The 17,389-nt window shown below is 45.8% G+C and overlaps 1 protein-coding gene across 1 annotated transcript; it reads right to left on the bottom strand.

Moving 5' to 3' along the window:
- Nucleotides 1-216: 216 nt before the first annotated feature.
- Nucleotides 217-9,213, bottom strand: LOC309333575 (uncharacterized protein). The gene is made up of 9 exons (XM_081847289.1): nt 9,135-9,213; nt 7,929-7,969; nt 7,611-7,727; nt 7,290-7,369; nt 6,655-6,757; nt 1,753-1,836; nt 1,286-1,390; nt 893-956; nt 217-524 (listed from the first exon to the last, which is right to left on the bottom strand). The coding sequence occupies exons 2-9, from the start codon at nt 7,959-7,961 to the stop codon at nt 469-471; spliced, it is 642 nt and encodes a 213-aa protein (XP_081703415.1). The 5' UTR covers nt 7,962-7,969; nt 9,135-9,213; the 3' UTR covers nt 217-468.
- Between the last annotated feature and the right edge of the window lie 8,176 nt (nt 9,214-17,389).

The following is a 17,389-nucleotide window of genomic DNA, read 5'->3' as shown; positions in this document are numbered from 1 at the left end:
TAAAAAGTCAAAGCAGCAACTAGGGAGGCAGCTTCAGTGGTGGTCGGGGGGTTTGACCCTTCCCTCCCAAACATTTTACTTGATCCAAATCGCCCTCAGAAGTTGCCAGCAGCGTCTCTTTCCTCCCCCCACCCCAGAAAGAAACCTCTAAGCCACAGCACAGGGGTGCAAGTAAAGTGATGGAACAGAAATCACAAAGACAAATGTAAGCTCAGAATTGCTCAAAATTCAGTTTTTATTTAAAGTGGGAAATACCCTCAGATAATGGCAAATGCCCTCAGATAATAGTAAGTGCCGTCAGATAATGGCAAATGCCTTCAGATCATGGCAAATGCCCTCAGATAATGACAAATGTCCTTAGATCATGGCAAATGCACTCAGATAATGGCAAATTCCCTCAGATAACACCAAATAATGATTCCTCCTTCATCACTGACCACACACATCACTCTGGTTTGGGAAGAGGATTTATGGGAAGTGGTGCATTGGTGGGAACACATCCACATGTTCAATCAGGACGTCCGCTGGATGGAAAAGAAGATAAGAAAAGCGAGTCTTCCTTACAACCAGGCCCAGACTTATCACCGGGCATTCTTAGACAGGTAATGCCCCCTCCCATGCCCTGGCAAAGCCCAGTGGGGCTGCTACCCACCCCCAACATCACCACCCCCATTGCCAGACCATTGGGCATCCCCATGGTATCTGGGAACAGCTGTTCACTCTCCACCTTGCTTGGGGGCTTTGAGGCAGGGCTGGGATTTCAACCTGAGGCAGGTGTGTTACAGCAAAGAAGTGAGCCCTCCTCAGACCCCAGTTAGGCTGCCAAGGATGGCTTTGGGGTGGAGAGTAAGCCCTGTGGGTTTGTTCTGTGCTTGCAGAATGGACAACTTGCCTTCGTTGATGGTATTGAACAACTCGGACACCGCTGGCGTAAGAATTCCATTTATTGCTATCCCCTGTAGAGACAAAAAAAAAAAAAAAAAAAAAAAGCCTTAATCAGGTCCTTTATTTAACCCAAAAAGCAAATACAAGAGAACTCCAAAGCAGCTGCTGAACCCCACTCGGGTGGCTCCAAGAACGTCTGTGGGCTCTGCTGCCTAGTAGGTGGAGGCCAAAGGGCAGCACCAAAGAAGAGGCAAAAAAACCCCCACCTGAATAATCCTGGACACACTGGTAGATCATCTTCCCTCTCTGCTTGATACCAAGCTTGGATATCACTTTTCTTGAGACAGTCGTTTTTAAGCCACTTTGAGAAACCTCTCTGGACCATAAAACAGATACTTACAGGCATGTTGTTGAATTTTAATGCATATGCCAGCAAATCACGGATGGTGCTGATAGCCAGCTGTCTTTCCTGCTCATCTTCTGCATTGAAGTAAAAGGTCAGCGGCTGTGGGAGGAAAAAGCACCATAGTATCAGGGGCCTGGTTTCGGCTAGATAGGCAAGCTACCATCTCCACCAAGGAGTCCTCCCCACTATCTGAGGGAGATCCTTTGTTCAATGTTCCAGACAGCTCAAAAAGGCTTTCTCCCAAGTCACCAAGCCCCAAATTTGCTTTGGGGGCCCCCTCTGGCTGCTGCACCCAGGTGGAGACTGAAGAAAGGGCCTTAACAAGGGTCTGAGTGGCCTGCCCTTCCCCAGCATGTCAGGGGACACCCATGCTCTGAGTTTGTGATGATGCCTGATCAAGCTTTTATGCCAGCAGGCTCTGCTGAAATGAATCAATACTCTTGTCCCACCATCGCACTTACTTGCATGATGCATGACAGGGTTGCAAGGGTTGGGGACTCAGCCAGCAGGCGCCTGACCATTCCATGAAACTGCTTCTTAAGCTCCTGCCAGTGAAAACCATTTTCACAAAGATAGATTCACAGATTCATGGGAGGAGATGATGTGGAAAGACATGGGGGGGGGGATAGATAACAGATTTTTAGCACTGGATAATAAGGAGTGTGATACTGAAGCAAACTGACAGAGTAGAGACAAAGGCCAGCTTCAAATGAGACTAAGTTTTCACTCATGGACAAATAATGAGGCAAAATTCACTTTCTGAATGGAGATGATGTTTAAAAAATCCTTGTGTGTAATAGCTGGAAACCAGTGAAACCAAAAACATTATTTGTGCAACTAAGCTTACTCTCTCACTAAAAAAAATAGTAAGAAATGGAAAGATGGTGCAAAATTTCCAGGAGATAAATTGGTTTTTTTTTTGGTTTTTTAAAAAAATAATATTTATTAGCCGTTTAAAGATTACAAAAGAAAAGAAAAAGAATTAAACAATACAATACAATACAATACAAAAACAAAACAAAAACACCCAACAACCCAAACCCTAAAACATTGAATCGACCAAACAAAACAAAAACAATTAAAAACACATCCAATAATTTCGATATCATAACTTTCATTCACTTGTTTCAGCGACCTCCTCACATCTCCCTTTTTTGTATTCCACTTCAATTAACTGTTTCAGCAATTCCTTTCCATCTTCCTCTGTTTTCTGTCCTGTAATTTATCTTAACATATTCTAACCTTATTTTTTCCCTTTAATACATTTACAATCTGTCTGTACCTAATTCCTTATAACATTTCTACTAAAGCCGTATAACTTCATTCCATCATTTTTCTAACATTCATTAATTTTACAATATTTCTGTAAATAATCTTTAAACTTTTTCCAGTCTTCTTCCACCGACTCTTCTCCCTGGTCTCGGATTCTGCCAGTCATTTCCGCCAGTTCCATATAGTCCATCAACTTCATCTGCCATTCTTCCCGGGTGGGTAAATCTTGTGTCTTCCAATATTTCGCAATGAGTATTCTTGCTGCTGTTGTTGCATACATAAAGAAAGTTCCGTCCTTCTTTGGCACCAATTGGCCGACCATGCCCAGGAGAAAGGCCTCTGGTTTCTTCAGGAAGGTATATTTGAATACCTTTTTCATTTCATTATAAATCATCTCCCAGAATGTCTTAATCCTTGGGCATGTCCACCAAAGGTGAAAGAATGTACCTTCAATCTCATTACATTTCCAACATTTGTTTTCGGGCAAATGGTAAATTTTTGCAAGCTTGACTGGTGTCATGTACCACCTATAAATCATTTTCATTAAGTTTTCTCTTAGGGCATTGCATGCCGTAAATTTCATACCTGTGGTCCATAACTGTTCCCAGTCAGCCATCATTATGTTATGTCCAACATCTTGTGCCCATTTAATCATAGCAGATTTCACCGTTTCATCCTGAGTGTTCCATTTCAACAGCAAGTTATACATTCTTGACAAATTCTTAATTTTGGGATCTAACAATTCTGTTTCCAATTTCGATTTTTCCACCTGGAAGCCAACTTTTTTGTCCAAATTATATGCCTCCATTATTTGGTAATAATGGAGCCAATCTCGCACTTTGTTTTTAAATTTTTCAAAGCTCTGCAGTTTTACTCTGTCTCCATCTTGTTCCAAAATTTCCCAATATTTCGGCCATTTGGCCTCCATATTGAGTTTTTTCTGTGCCTTCGCTTCCATTGGTGACAACCATCTTGGGGTTTTATTTTCTAACAAGTCCTTATATCTTATCTGTAATGGTTGTGAGGGGGTTACTTGTGCGTAAATTGCCTTCAGTTTGGTCAGCTTGTTTGCTCAACCATGTTTAGGGTTAGAGCTCGCCCTCCGTGACCTGTTAGTCACTTGCAGAATCCGTCAGTGGGCATTTCTTGAACCTCTTCCAGCATAAAAGCTGTTTGACACCAAGTCTCCTCCTATGTTCCCTGCGCGGAATGCGTCTGCGCAAGTAAGGGGAAGGCAGGGGCGTGCCAGCGCTCTCTCCACTAGATTCGGGTGAAGGGTCTTGGAGCCCTGTCACCAATTCCTCCATCTCCCTCTCTTCTCTATTGGTGTTACGCTGAATTCCTTCCCCTCTGCTGGTCCCCTCTCCGGCATCGCTCTGGAGCCCTGCCTCCGCCTCTCTCTCTGATGTCAGTTCCCTGACATTATCCAAACATTAAACAGTGCTTTTCTAACAATATGGTTTTTAAACGCTTTATGTGCTTTTACCTTATCATACCTGTCAGGGGCTCAGGAGCAGAGGCACAGGGGAGAGAGGAAATGGAGAGCGAAGGGGAAGAATCTGAGGGCAGCGTAGGGGAGTATGACAGTGGCACGAGATATTCCATGAGCTTCTCCAGCGAATCGGAAGATTCCCAGAGGGGGGCGCCGATGGCCAGGGCAAGGGGGATCCCGGGGGGACGCACCAGAAGCAAGGGGCCAGCGGGGACTCCCAAAGCAGCAGCGGGAGATCAGGACCAGCTCCCCCACCAGAGCGTAGTGGGGGGGAAGAGTCCCATGTATCAGTGCCAGCGTCTCCTCCAGCAGGGAGAGAAGATGAGTCAGGGCTGACCACGTCTCTATTGGAGAGTGAGGGAACGGAGGGGGAGGTCAGGTCCAGCTAGCCCCCCCGAAGGGGGAAGCAGTGACAGGAGCAGTGTAACGGTCAGGAGGAAGGTTGCCGGCTGGGCGCGGGCGCCAAGTTCGAATGTACAGGCGCGCGGGATAGCAGAGAACCCGGATTGAGAACCAGGTCCTAAAGCCCGCCGGAGGCAGGGGGAAGACTCAGGGGACTCAGCGTCAGAAGAGTCTAGAAAGGGCAAGACCCCAGCGGACAGGCGGACCCAGAGGAGGAAAGAGCAAAGGAAGAGGTGGAGCAAGGCTAGAGTCTTAAACTGGTGTCTGGGGGGAGGAGATTCAGACGGAGCTTCAGCGGTCTAGTGTTTGAGACGTAGAGCTGCGCGCCGCGGCTTTGAAATCGAAACTGAACTTCAACAAAGACTTTTGTATAGAACAACGAACTGGCATTGGTCCTTTGTGAGCTGGGACCTCGGGCAGCTCTGACAATACCACAAATATGCATGCCAACCAAATACATTGTTAAAACCTTCTAAATCCAGCACATCAGTGTTTTCAAGAAGCAGCCATTCTTTCAGCCAGCAAAAAGCAGCTGATTCATAGTAAAGTTTAAGGTCTGGCAGGGCAAATCCACCTCTTTCTTTAGCATCAGTTAATATCTTAAATTTTATTCAAGGCTTCTTGCCCTGCCAGACAAATCTGGAAATATCTCTCTGCCACTTCTTGAAGCAGTCCATCTTGTCTATAATTTGCAATGTTTGAAACAAGAACAACATCCTTGGCAATACATTCATTTTTATCGCAGCAATTCAACCTAGCAATGATAGCTTCAAATTTGACCATATTTTTAAGTCCTTTTTCACTTCAATCCAACATTTTTCATAATTATCCTTAAACAGGTTCACATTCTTGGCAGTCATGTTAACCCCTAAATATTTCACTTTCTTGACCAATGTTAATCCTGTCTCCTCCTGGAACTTCTCTCTCTCATTCACAGTTAAGTTTTTCTCTAAGACCTTAGTTTTCATTTTATTCAACTTGAATCCTGCTACCTGTCCAAATTCTTGAATCAGTTCCAGTACCCTTTTGGTACTAGATTCTGGCTCCTGTAAAGTCAATACTAAGTCATCAGCAAATGCTTTCAGTTTGTACTGTTTAGCTCCCACTTGTATACCTTTAACCTCTTGGTCCTTTCTAATCATATTTAACAATACCTCCAGGACCAATATGAAAAGCAATGGAGAGATTGGGCAGCCTTGTCGTGTTCCTTTCTCAATCTTAACCTATTCTGTCACTACATTGTTCACAATTAATTTTGCCTTTTGTTCTGAATAAATTGCACCTATACCATTTTCAAAGCCTTGACCTACCCCCATCCCCTGTAAATTCTTCTTCATAAAATTCCAAGAAATATTATTGAAAGCTTTCTCCGTGTCCACAAATATCAAAACTGCCTTGGTATTGATATTCACTTGTAATTTTTCTAGAATATTAATTATATTCCTCATGTTGTCAGACAAATGTCTGCCTGGGAGAAAGCCCGCTTGGTCTTTATGAATTTCTTCTACTAGAACCTTTTTTAATCTTTTAGCCAAAATGTCTGCAAAAATTTTATAATCCACATTAAGCAGCGATATGGGGCGGTAGTTCTTAAGCTGTGTCTTTTCAGTCTCTGTTTTTGGTATAAGTGTAATGTAGGCTTCCTTCCACGACTCTGGTGCCTTTCTCCCTTCCAAAATTTCGTTACAGACTTCCTTCAATGGTTGTATTAACCATTCTTTCAAAGATCTGTAGTATCTTGAAGTCAAACCATTTGGTCCTGGAGATTTACCTAATTGCATATTCTGGATGGCCCCTTCCACCTCCTGATCTGTTATTTTATAGTTCAACATTAACTTATTTTCCTGAGAGATTTTCTGTAGTCCATTTATTTTCAAAAATCGATCAATGTCCATTTCTTTCTGCTTCTCCAGTGTATAAAGTTGTTTAAAGTACCTCTGGAAGCACTTCCTGATCTCCACTGGGTTCTGTACATTCTTTCCTTCCACTTCCAAATTCGTAATAGTATTAAGTTTTTGTCTTTTTTTCATTTGCCAAGCCAACAATTTTCCACACTTATTTGCCGATTCAAATGTCTTTTGTCTCATCTGTTTAATCTTCCATTCTATTTCCTGATTCATCATTTTCATATACTGTACTTGGTATAAATTGAAACAATAGAAGTCAAGAGTAATGATCAAAGCTACAAAGAATTTACCTCCTTTTCATCATCGCTCAGTCCATAAGTGTTAGCAATCGGACAGAGCATCCCACCGACAATGGTCGATTTCTTACTTGCCGTAAATGCAGGTTGCAGGAAGCTGTCATGAGGAAGCAAGAAATAAGATAAGACCAGTGGTTGGTTTCCAGGGGTGTTGGGAGCCCCACCCCCACTGATTTGGGACCTCTGGAGAGTCTCCATGACCCACTGAGGAGCTAACCCCATCCTTGATTGACCTATCAAGTTCCAGCTTCCTTCAAGGAAGAGATGAGATTTGGGGGGGGGGGATACATCTAGCCCTAGGAGCATAACAGCCATCAGTGATTTTTCTTTTATTTTTTAGAGATAGAAGCTTCCATTGCCACAACCTACCTACCCTGTAAACTTGTTGTCAAGCTCAATATGGCACTCTTGGCCCATTTGTTCAGTCACTGCTATTTCCCTGCATTTTGATTCTTCTTACTCAATCTAAATTGCCAGCCACTGGCTGCCCTTTCCTCAAGCAGGTCTCTCTCTCTCTCTCTCTCTCTCTCTCTCTCTCTCTCTCACACACACACACACACACACACACACACCACTTCTAATTCCCAATCACTGTGAATAAATACACACACACAGTGCCAACAACATACGTCAGGCAGGTGATGTTCTCCATTCCCATTTTCAATACTTTGGAGGGGACCGGAAACATGTACCATCTCTCCATGATGTCCTGAGAAGAGTTCAAAGAGCAGAAGAGCAAAGTCAGTTCCCCATGGAATTCAGGGGGGCTGCTCCAGCCCCAGGTTCAGGGGCTGACTTCAATTGCAGTTGGAATGCCTGTCCCAAATGCCTGCAAATTCTTCTTCTTTGCCAGACCCAGAAACTTGCTTTTCACAGACCATTACCCAAACCTCACCCCCATCCCTTCCGCCCACCTCCCCAATGGATTTCTCATCCTGAACCTCACTTACCATAATAGCCGCACAGGTGGGTTCTTTATGATACACCACTCTATCGTTGCTCATATGATAGATGTACTCGCTTGAGTAGCGAATACAGAAGAGGAAAAAATAATCCTTGCCGAGATTCTAAAAGTGGAAAAAGTCAGGCTTTTAATCAGGAAAGGACTTCCCTAGGCTGTCCTTGCCCCACCCCTATGGGAAGTTCACCCTGCCCCTGGGCGCCCCGTCCCAGGCACCCAAGTGGCTTCCTCTGCTGCTGGGCAAGGTAACCTTCTGTGCCGAGGGGTCTAGTACCTGGTCTATACTCTTGCTCCCACTGATACTAACCTGCAGAACTGGGTCAATGGCAGCCAAATCCATTTCTGCAACTGAAAGAGGAGAAAAGGATGTGAAGGAAGGTTCATCCATCTATTTACAAGCATCAATTTCTTACTAAACCTCTTGCCACCACTCTTAGGCCTCTTCAGAAGACCCCTTCAGATGACCCTCTCTGCTCCCCGTCTCCATCCCCCCGTTCCCTCACATCTCCACTTCACTTTGGCCAAGCCCCCACCTCCTTCCCTCTCTCCTGCTTGTCTCTCTTTTCTTTCTTTAATGTGTTGTGGCTTTATTCTGCACTGTAAGGCTAGTGGTGTATAAAATGGCATGTGGAGTAGAGAGACTGGAGAGAGAGAGGCTTCTTGTCATGTCCAATGGGGTCATATAGTGAAACTGGTGAGTGGAAGATTACAAGCAGACCAGAGAAAGGACTTTTCCACACAGCATTGCATTGCTGAAGGATGGAACTCCCTGCTACTAGATAAGGGGATGGCTGCCATATGGGACGGATTAGAGAAATTTGTGGCAATTAAGGTCATTGGCAGCTAAATATTTCCCCCAGGAAGAGAGGCAGCATGTCTTTCAATAGCACCAGTTGTTGGGGATCACGGTTCCTGTTGTGGACTTTGCCCTAAATACAGTGTTGCCCCACAAGACGAATGCCTCGCAAGACGGAAAACTCGCTAGACGAAAGAGTTTTCCGTTTTGGAGGTGCTTCGCAAAACGAATTTCCTATGGGCTTGCTTCGCAAGACGAAAATGTCTTGCGAGTTCCTGCGGGGATTTTTTCCTCCCCCCCCCATTTTTCTAAGCCGCTAAGCCGCTTATCCGCTTATCCGATAAGCCGCTAAAAGCCGCTAAAAGCCGCTAAAAGCCGCTAAAAGCCGCTAAAAGCCGCTAAGCCGTCAATGGGCTTGCTTCGCAAGACGAAAAAACCGCTAGACGAAGAGACTCGCGGAACGGGTTCTTTTCGTCTTGCGAGGCACCACTGTATCTGGTTGGCCACTAGGGGAACAGACTGCTGGACTAGAAGGGCCACTAATTTCCTCTCGCATGGCTCTTACAAAGAAGCTTGAGCATCAGCCACCTTCTTATAAGACTCCTTGCTCTCATCCTGACCTCTCCACAAAACAAGACACCTCCCCAACAGCACCTTCACCTAACCTCCCTTCCTAGGCAGATCTACTACAACAACACATGCACCACTTTCACATACTTGTAGAAGAGATCCTTAAAGGGGTGACCTTAAAGGAGTGACCTCTGCAATCCCAAGACAGTAGGCTTTGCGGGTGGTTAAAGCCAGAAGAGATTGGGGAGAGGTGAGAATGAGACCCAGAGCCAGAAATATTCTGTTGAGAATTGTCCCCTGTGGAGACCACAAAACCACTGCAGAATAGCCCAAACAGAAAAAATGTGCAGCCTTCTCTGTTTCAAATTATTGAATGGCAGTTCAGTGAAATGGCCTCTAGCATTTCCAACACATCAGCATCTCTGGAGAGGGGCTGCTAAAGCCTCCACTCTCCACTGATTCAATGAAGGCACAATGATGCCCCCCCCAAATCTTGGCCAAAGCCACATTCATCAACTGCCCCTCAAGGTTCAATTTTGCTCAGTAGCCACACAATGAAACCGCTTGCACCATTACAGCTTGCACCATAAAAAATACCCCAACAAGGTTTGATTTTACTCAATAGGAACACAGTGAAACAGTTTCCACCATCACAGCTTGCACCATTTTTTTTTTAAAAAAACAAACCATCCAGAAACAAACCACTCTATGGATATAAGAAACATAATGACCAATATAGAATATATAGAAATTGATACTGTACACACACACACACACACACACACAATTATTAGCAATTGAATGTTATTTGCACATGCACTCATAAGTAGCATTGTCAAAGCAATGAGGGGCTGCTACAGCCTCCACTCTCCACTGATTCAATGAAGGCACAATGATGGCCCCCCAAATCTTGGCCAAAGCCACATTCATCAACTGCCCATCAGGGTTCAATTTTGCTCAGTAGCAACACAGTGAAACAGCTCAGTGAAACAGCTCAGCAGCAATACAGTGAAACTGCTTGTCCCCTGTGGAGACCACGAAACCACTGCAGAATAGCCCAAACAGAAAAAATGTGTAGCCTTCTATGTTTCAAACTATTGAATGGCAGTTCAGTGAAATGGCCTCTAGCATTTCCAACACATCAGCATCTCTGGAGAGGGGCTTCTAAAGCCTCCACTCTCCACTGATTCAATGAAGGCACAATGATGGTCCCCCAAATCTTGGCCAAAGACACATTCATTAACTGCCCATCAGTAGCCACACAATGAAACCGCTTGCACCATTACAACTTGCACCATAAAAAAATCCCCCAGCAAGGTTTGATTTTACTCAATAGGAACACAGTGAAACAGTTTCCACCATCACAGCTTGCACCATAAAAAATTATCCCCCATCTAGGTTTAATTTTGCTCAGTAGCAACACAATGAAATCACTTGCACCATCACAGCTTTCACCATAACAAATAATCCCCCATCTAGGTTTAATTTTGCTCAATAGCAACACAGTGAAACAGTGCACCAATTTTTTTTTTAAAAAAACCCAAACCATCCAGAAACAAACCACTCTATGGATATAAGAAACATAATGACCAATATACAATTTTCATAGAAAATAATATATATAGAAATTGATACTGTACAGACACACACACACAATTATTAGCAATTGAATGTTATTTGCACATGCACTCATAAGTAGCATTGTCAAAGCAATGAACCAAAATTAATAATTAACTCCCATGTGCCCACCCCTGCACCCCTGCCACAAACCCATCTAACCAGGAAATAAATCTAAGTCCCTAGCATAGCACATAAATTTTAAAAAAAACATTGGTACCTATCTCAAGTCTGTGATCCAAACCTCGTAGCGAGCCAGACAAAGCGAGGCAGATATCAGCAAGCAAGCAAGGAATAAACCAGCCGCATGACCACAACACTCACGCCCCCCAAAAGTAAAGGGACCAAGGGTTGGACCTTTCCATTGAAACTTCCAATCAGTTTCACTGTGTGGGCGGACCCACACAAAACGTAGATTATGAATTACCATAATCTATTGGGGCGGAGGGAGAACCATCTCCTATGTGGTGAACTTCAACATAAGATGAGCTCCCCCCCCCCTTTGTTTAGATGGAATGGCAGCGTTTACTGCCGCTCTATCACGATGCCAAGGACACCAGGAGCCTTATCCAAAGCTGGAAATATATGTACAAAGTTCCAAGGAACTTCTGCAGAAGAGAAACTGGCATGGTCTAGTGTTGTCTATTTGGATTCATTATGGCTCCTTTACTGAGCACAGTACATTAGAAAATGCAAACCTCCAAGTTTAGGAGAAGGCCTGAAGCTCAGTGGTGGAGCAATTCCCAGTGGCATCTCCAGGAAGGGTAGGGGGGAAAAGACACTGTCTGAAGTCTTGGAGAGCTGCTGCCGGCCGGTGCAGCTTCCTAGGTATACTCTGGTTTTAAGCAACTTTCTCCATAAGACATGCACATTCATGACTTTTCATGATACACAGTACAGAAAGGGCTTTCTATATAAGAACACAAGTACAAAAACACTGAATATAAAAGGAAGGAAACTTCCTACCTCTGCCACAAAGCTGTTGGTGCTGAAATGTGACCTGATCCACATTTCAAAAGTGATCTTTTTAGCATTTTAGCATTTATGAACCAAACAATACTGTGCCTAGGAAGAAAGGGGGGACCAGTGTGTTTCTCTATGGGTGCCACAGGCATGCAGTTGCCCCCTTCCCCTCTGAGAGAGGGAGACACAGCAATGAGAGAGGTGGCTGAGGGTGGGGAGTGGGTGGGGGGCAAAGGGTGTCACAGGGGAGGAGGAAAGCAGACGAATGGAGAAGGAGGCAGTGACAGCACAGGCTGCAGTGGGCAGATCTGCTACCCCTCCCAGGCAGTCCAGATCCAGCATCCACAGCAGATTCTCCCACTCTGCTTCATGCAAAGGCCAGCAATGCCAAAAGGGGGCAGACTCTGCCAGAAATGCAATTCAGTGTAAACCATTGAAAAGTGATGCATGGGGGGGGGGGTCTTAATTTCACATATCTGCTCATGGGGTCTGAACTGGCAGTGAGAGAGCAGGAACACAACCTTGGAGTCATGGTAGATAGTTTGATGAAGGTGCTAGTCCAGTGTAAAAAAGGCAGATTCCATGCTAGGGATCATTAGGAAAGGAATTTAAAATAAAACTGCTGATATAATACAAATCTATGGTGTGACCACACATGCAGTACTGCTTATAGTTCTGATCCCCTCAGCTTGAAAAAGAGATTGTAGAGTTCAAGAAGGTTCAGAAAAGGGCAACAAAAATGAAAAAACAAGATCGAGCAACTCCCCTATGAAGAAAGTGTGAGAGATCCCGTTTCAGATAACCAACATAGTTAACTCGATTCAATTCATGAAGCGGGTGAAACTATAGCGTAAACTGTTCTTCCAGGCTTAGCTAGATCACTTCCCCAAGCTTGAGAGGAAGGGCTATCAAGCTCTTTGTTATCCCACTTTCCATCATTTTGCACCATATGACCCCTACCACTAAGGAGGTCTAAGCTGTATGCTCCAAGCTTAGACCGCATGGCTCAAGCTAGCCATCTTTGTGTTTTATACAAATAATTTAGAAACAATTTGGAAGCTAAGATATACTGCTTGTGTTTTGCGTGTTCAGACCCAGAAACCTTCCCCCTAAATAAATTCACACAAGACACAAATTTTGGTTTGGTTTTTTGGCAGAATTTAGGCCACAACGTTATTGATTACAGAAAGTGACTGGTTGCATAGGCCCTGGTTCGACTAGCTCCCTGCCATGCAGGTAGCACTGACCCAGGGTTCCAGCATAGGTCAGCCAAGGGTGAACACCTGGATAAGCGGAAAGCCGGGAACAGGCTGTCTCCGCCACCCAAATGTCCCCCTGGACTCAGGCACAGGGCCAACCCCCTCTCAGGGGTTGACCAAACTATCGAGTCTCTGGATTCCTTTAACGGAATACCCTTCACATAGGGATGGCAAGAGTGTTCTCCCATCCCTATCACCTGAATGAGAGCCTATCTGCAGCCTTACAAGTTGTGATGATTTGCTATGCGGCAGGCAAAACCCAAATGGCAACAGCCAATCAGCCAAGTGGGGAAAATTCCTGCTGTGCCCCTGTCCCAACGACAGATGACAGACGACGGCATAGCAAGGTCAAGCACACAGTCCTAAATATAGGGAGAGGTGGGTGGGTGTTCCGAATGCACACACCGAAAGAAGAAGTTCTGGGTCACATGCATGGGCATAAATAGGTCCCTCGAACCATTTGGACTGCCTCCCATTGGACAGATTGCACCCAGCTTTGAGGGACCTACCAATTGGGTGTTGTGGCTGACCAATCGTATCCACCCACAACACAGGGTGTCAGTTTCCAGGTCTCACCGCAATATGTGTCCTCTTAAAGGAGGACCCGATTTGAGCGCTCAGACCCAGAAACCTTCCCCCTAAATAAATTCACACAAGACACAAATTTTGGTTTGGTTTTTTGGCAGAATTTAGGCCACAACTTTATTGATTACAGCGAGTGAGTGGTTGCATAGGCTCTAATTCGACTAGCTCCCTGCCTTGCAGGTACACTGACCCAGGGCACCAGCATAGGTCAGCCTAGGGTGAACACCTGGTTAAGTGGAAAGCCGGACATGGGCTAACTCCACCACCCAAATGCCCCCCTGGACTCAGGCATGGGCACAACCCCATCACAGGGGTTGACCAAACCATCAAGTCTCTGGATTCTTTTAACGGAATACCCTTCACATAGGGATGGCGAGAGCATTCTCCCACCCCTATCACCTGAACCAGAGCCTATCCACCACACAAGCCCCGCGCTTGCCAGCAGCTTCCCTTAATCCCGCTGACACAGAGGTCAGCCATAAATCAATCACATAAACCAATCACAGACAGATGAACCCCATCAAGCCTGTAAAGGGACGCATCACAAGAGGTAATGCCCGGGTGATGGAACACCATCTCACCCAAGGTCAGAACCTTCTTGGCCACTGCACTCTGCACACGCCTCCTGGCCATCTCGGTGGCAGCTGGGCATTGGCTACCACGCCACAACTGTCACTGCAACAGCTGCAACCAAAAGATTTTGAGTCCAGGAAGAGCTGCCTTCAACTCCTCCAATTCCTCCTGCATGTGAGTCTGCAGGCTCAAGCTGGGAGCTTCCGGCAAATCATTCTTGCCCAGCTGCACTACCATCACCACAGGCGTGCCTTCCGCAGACACCTTGTTCTGCACTGTTGGGAGAAGCTCATCCCAATGCATTCCTCGTCTGGACACCCAGGAGACGCTTATGTGGTCAGGGAGCCCGAGACTGTGTCTGAATCCAGACTCCTCCCCCTCTTGCTGGCCCAGTGGACAATGCTATGCCCGACTATCCAGACGTGCAGGGTAGGCGGACCTAGGAATAAACAAAACAACATTAGCAACTGCATATCAACACCGCTTCTGAACATAACCTCGGTATGCTCCAGATTTCCAGCGGCTCAGATTCTGTTGACAGACAGGCCCCAATGCACAGCGGTGGTAGCTGCCCCATTACGGAAGAAATGAGGTGCAATTCACTGGCTGACAGGCTGCACACTGCCAGCACCTTGCGCATTACTGCATCAAATTGATGCCTCCTTAACAGGGACCCATCCTCGTGGACCAGGAAGGGTCCATCCCCAGGCAGGAGAAGTGGCAAATATTTCTTGGCATCTTTAACTGGACAAGGGCCAGGCTCACCAGTGGCAGGAAGCCTCATCAAGGCACCTCTGCCCAACTGGTCCGTTTTGGAATTACGAATGGTTAGCACCAGCTCAGCATTGGACAGCTGAACATCTTGCAAAAGCAAGCCCTTGGGAGTCCTTCCCTGCACTGACTCCACCACCACTTCACCCACACCAGTGCACCGAAAAAGGCAATTGAGAATGCTGCCAAAAAGAGTATCGTCTCAAAATTAGACCAACAAATTGATCTCAGGGTGCAGCGCATAGCACACAAAATGTCAAATGTGACTGGCCTCCTACCTGGCGACTTAGGAGGCTGTAGCCTGGCCTATCCATCAAGAACCTTTCGCACCACAAATTCTGCACATGGGTCTCTGGAATAAAGGGACTTACAGAAAAAGGTAATGGCAGAAGACTGAATTCGGATGGACTTCACAGCTCAACCCATAAAACGCTGGTGAGCCAAATATGCAATACCTGATGTGTGGATGGTGACTCTGTACTAAGGCTGGTCGTGAGCTGTGCTCTGAAAGCCAAAAAGTCCATCCAGGCCTTTTTATAAGACCTCAGAGTAGAAGGAGAAACTGATGCTACTACTCCCTGAAGGACTATCTGTTGCCAAGGTTCCAAAGGTAATCTGGGAAATATTTTCGAAGCTGCTGGGCCTCCAAAGCCAGGGATCTGAAGCGCTCCATCTAAAAACGGGATAGGGCATCCACAATGTCATTATTAGTGCCAGGAATAAAGCAGGCAGAAAAAACAATACTAAGCTTGAGGCACTGTAGCACAAACGTGCGTAACAGGGCAGAGAGCCTGGAGCGGGATGACTGCTTTGCCAAAACGCTCACCATGGCCTGGTTATCGGACCAGAAACAGACCCACCAGTCCTTGAACTCCGTGGTCCAGATGTGCATTGCCACTACAGTCGGGAAAAACTCAAGAAAGGTTAAATCACAGGCTGTACCCTGCCAGTGCTCAGGCCACCTCTGAGCGCACCAACAGCCATGGAAATAGAGCCCAAAGCCCAATGAGCCAGCAGCGTCCGAATGGACCTGGAAATCGAATTGCACAAGGATACGCCATTGAACTCCTTCAGGAATTCAAGCCACATCTCCAGGTCTGCCCTGACTTCGCTGGACAACCGGACCCAGTGATGGGGTGAGTGCAGGCCAGCTGAAAGTCTCTTCAAAATTACTTCTTCATATAGTGGATGATGGAACTCAGTCACACAGGAGGGCCATCTTGGATGGCTTTAAAACAGGATTGAATGAATTCATGGAGAGTATGGCTACCAATGGCTACTATCCATTATGACTATGCTCTACCTCTATTCTAGCCCCTGTTCATGGCTGGCACCAGAGGGTGCCATCATCAAGCTCCTGACAAGGCCCCTCCTGCAGCAGGGGGTTGCAGAAAAAACCTCTGCTGTGCGTGTGGGTTGGGTGGGTGCCCTAATTCACAGTTAACTAGTCTTCAAAGATCCATATATCTGTTACGTTCCCAGCCAGGAAATCTCCATTAATTGTTCTGTCTGCTAGGAGGAGATAGGATGTATGTACCCTTTACTTCCTCCCCTGAATGCCCATTTCCAAAGTGACACATGCCTATATGTAGGGCAGTGGCTGCCAACCTTTTATGGTCCATGGGCAATTTGGAATTTTGAAAAGGTGCAAAAGGCACCAGTCTAGGATTGCCATATTTTGAAGATCAAAAAAGAGGACACATTTGCCGACTTCTACTTTTAACTAAGGATCGCTTTGATGACTCTCATTTTAAATACCCCTCCTATATGTAGGCTATAGAAGCTGTGATATATTGCTAGTAGCAATGTTCTTAACTTTCAACAAGAAAATAATAATACATATTGCTCCCTCACTTGCCACATGAATGTATTTGGGCTCATGTTCACATCTTTGTACATATGGAATCTCCTAAAGGCAGGGTTATGTTAACTCTTGCCCTCCCAGATTCCTTCTCCAAGATCTTATAGCTGAGCCAGCATCCTTTGAGTTCAGCCACAAGAGAAGGGATTTATACGGTATGTAGCTAGTTTAAGATGCTGCTCTATTGTGATTCTCTGCTGCAGACCAGCTTTGCCAGGTGCCTCAGGTATGAGTCTAATACACTAGATTTTTTCCCCTTGGGTTACTGCAGTGCTTTTTTTCTGTGGGGAAAAAGAAGTACCTAAACATTTTGTGAATCTAACAGGAGAAGAAACGAAACATTTTTTAAAAAATTAGTTTATTCTCAAGCACAGTAAACCATCAGTTCCACTGTTACCCCTGATGGCATGGTGTTTCCTGAGTCTCAGACGGAAGTGAACATTTAATGCAGGGCTTGTCAGCTTGGTCCCTACCATCCACTGGTGGGCATTTCAGGATTCTAGGTGGGTGGTAGGGGGTTCTATGGCACAAGCTCAATCCTCCTTCCATCGAGCACTCAGGGCCGTCTTTAGCAGATGTGGTGCCAGGGTGCAAATATTTGCCCAGCGCCCCCAAATTACCACAGATAGTGTTGGGGTGGCCGTAGCTGTGCACTACCAGCCATCCAGGGATGTTCAACTCTCTCCCATGCTGCTGTGGGGGAGCGATCCCTGCAGAGGCTTGGGAGTGAATTTGCACCCCTCCCAAGCCTCCACAGGAGGAGAGTGATCCTC

The sequence above is a fragment of the Podarcis erhardii genome (assembly GCF_964252035.2).
Source record: "Podarcis erhardii genome assembly, chromosome: Z".
Classification (NCBI taxonomy): Eukaryota; Metazoa; Chordata; class Lepidosauria; order Squamata; family Lacertidae; genus Podarcis; species Podarcis erhardii.
This window is presented reverse-complemented; position numbering and strand designations above follow the sequence as displayed.

Bases quoted from the DNA above. Each gene is read 5' to 3' on its own strand.
- LOC309333575 (XM_081847289.1), bottom strand. From the start codon at position 7,961: ATGGATTTGGCTGCCATTGACCCAGTTCTGCAG. The intron at 957-1,285 runs GTAAGTATCTGT...TTGTCTCTACAG, and splicing joins TAAAATTCAACAACATGCCT to GGGATAGCAATAAATGGAAT. The intron at 525-892 runs GCAAGTTGTCCA...TTTTCCATCCAG, and splicing joins GTTCAATACCATCAACGAAG to CGGACGTCCTGATTGAACAT.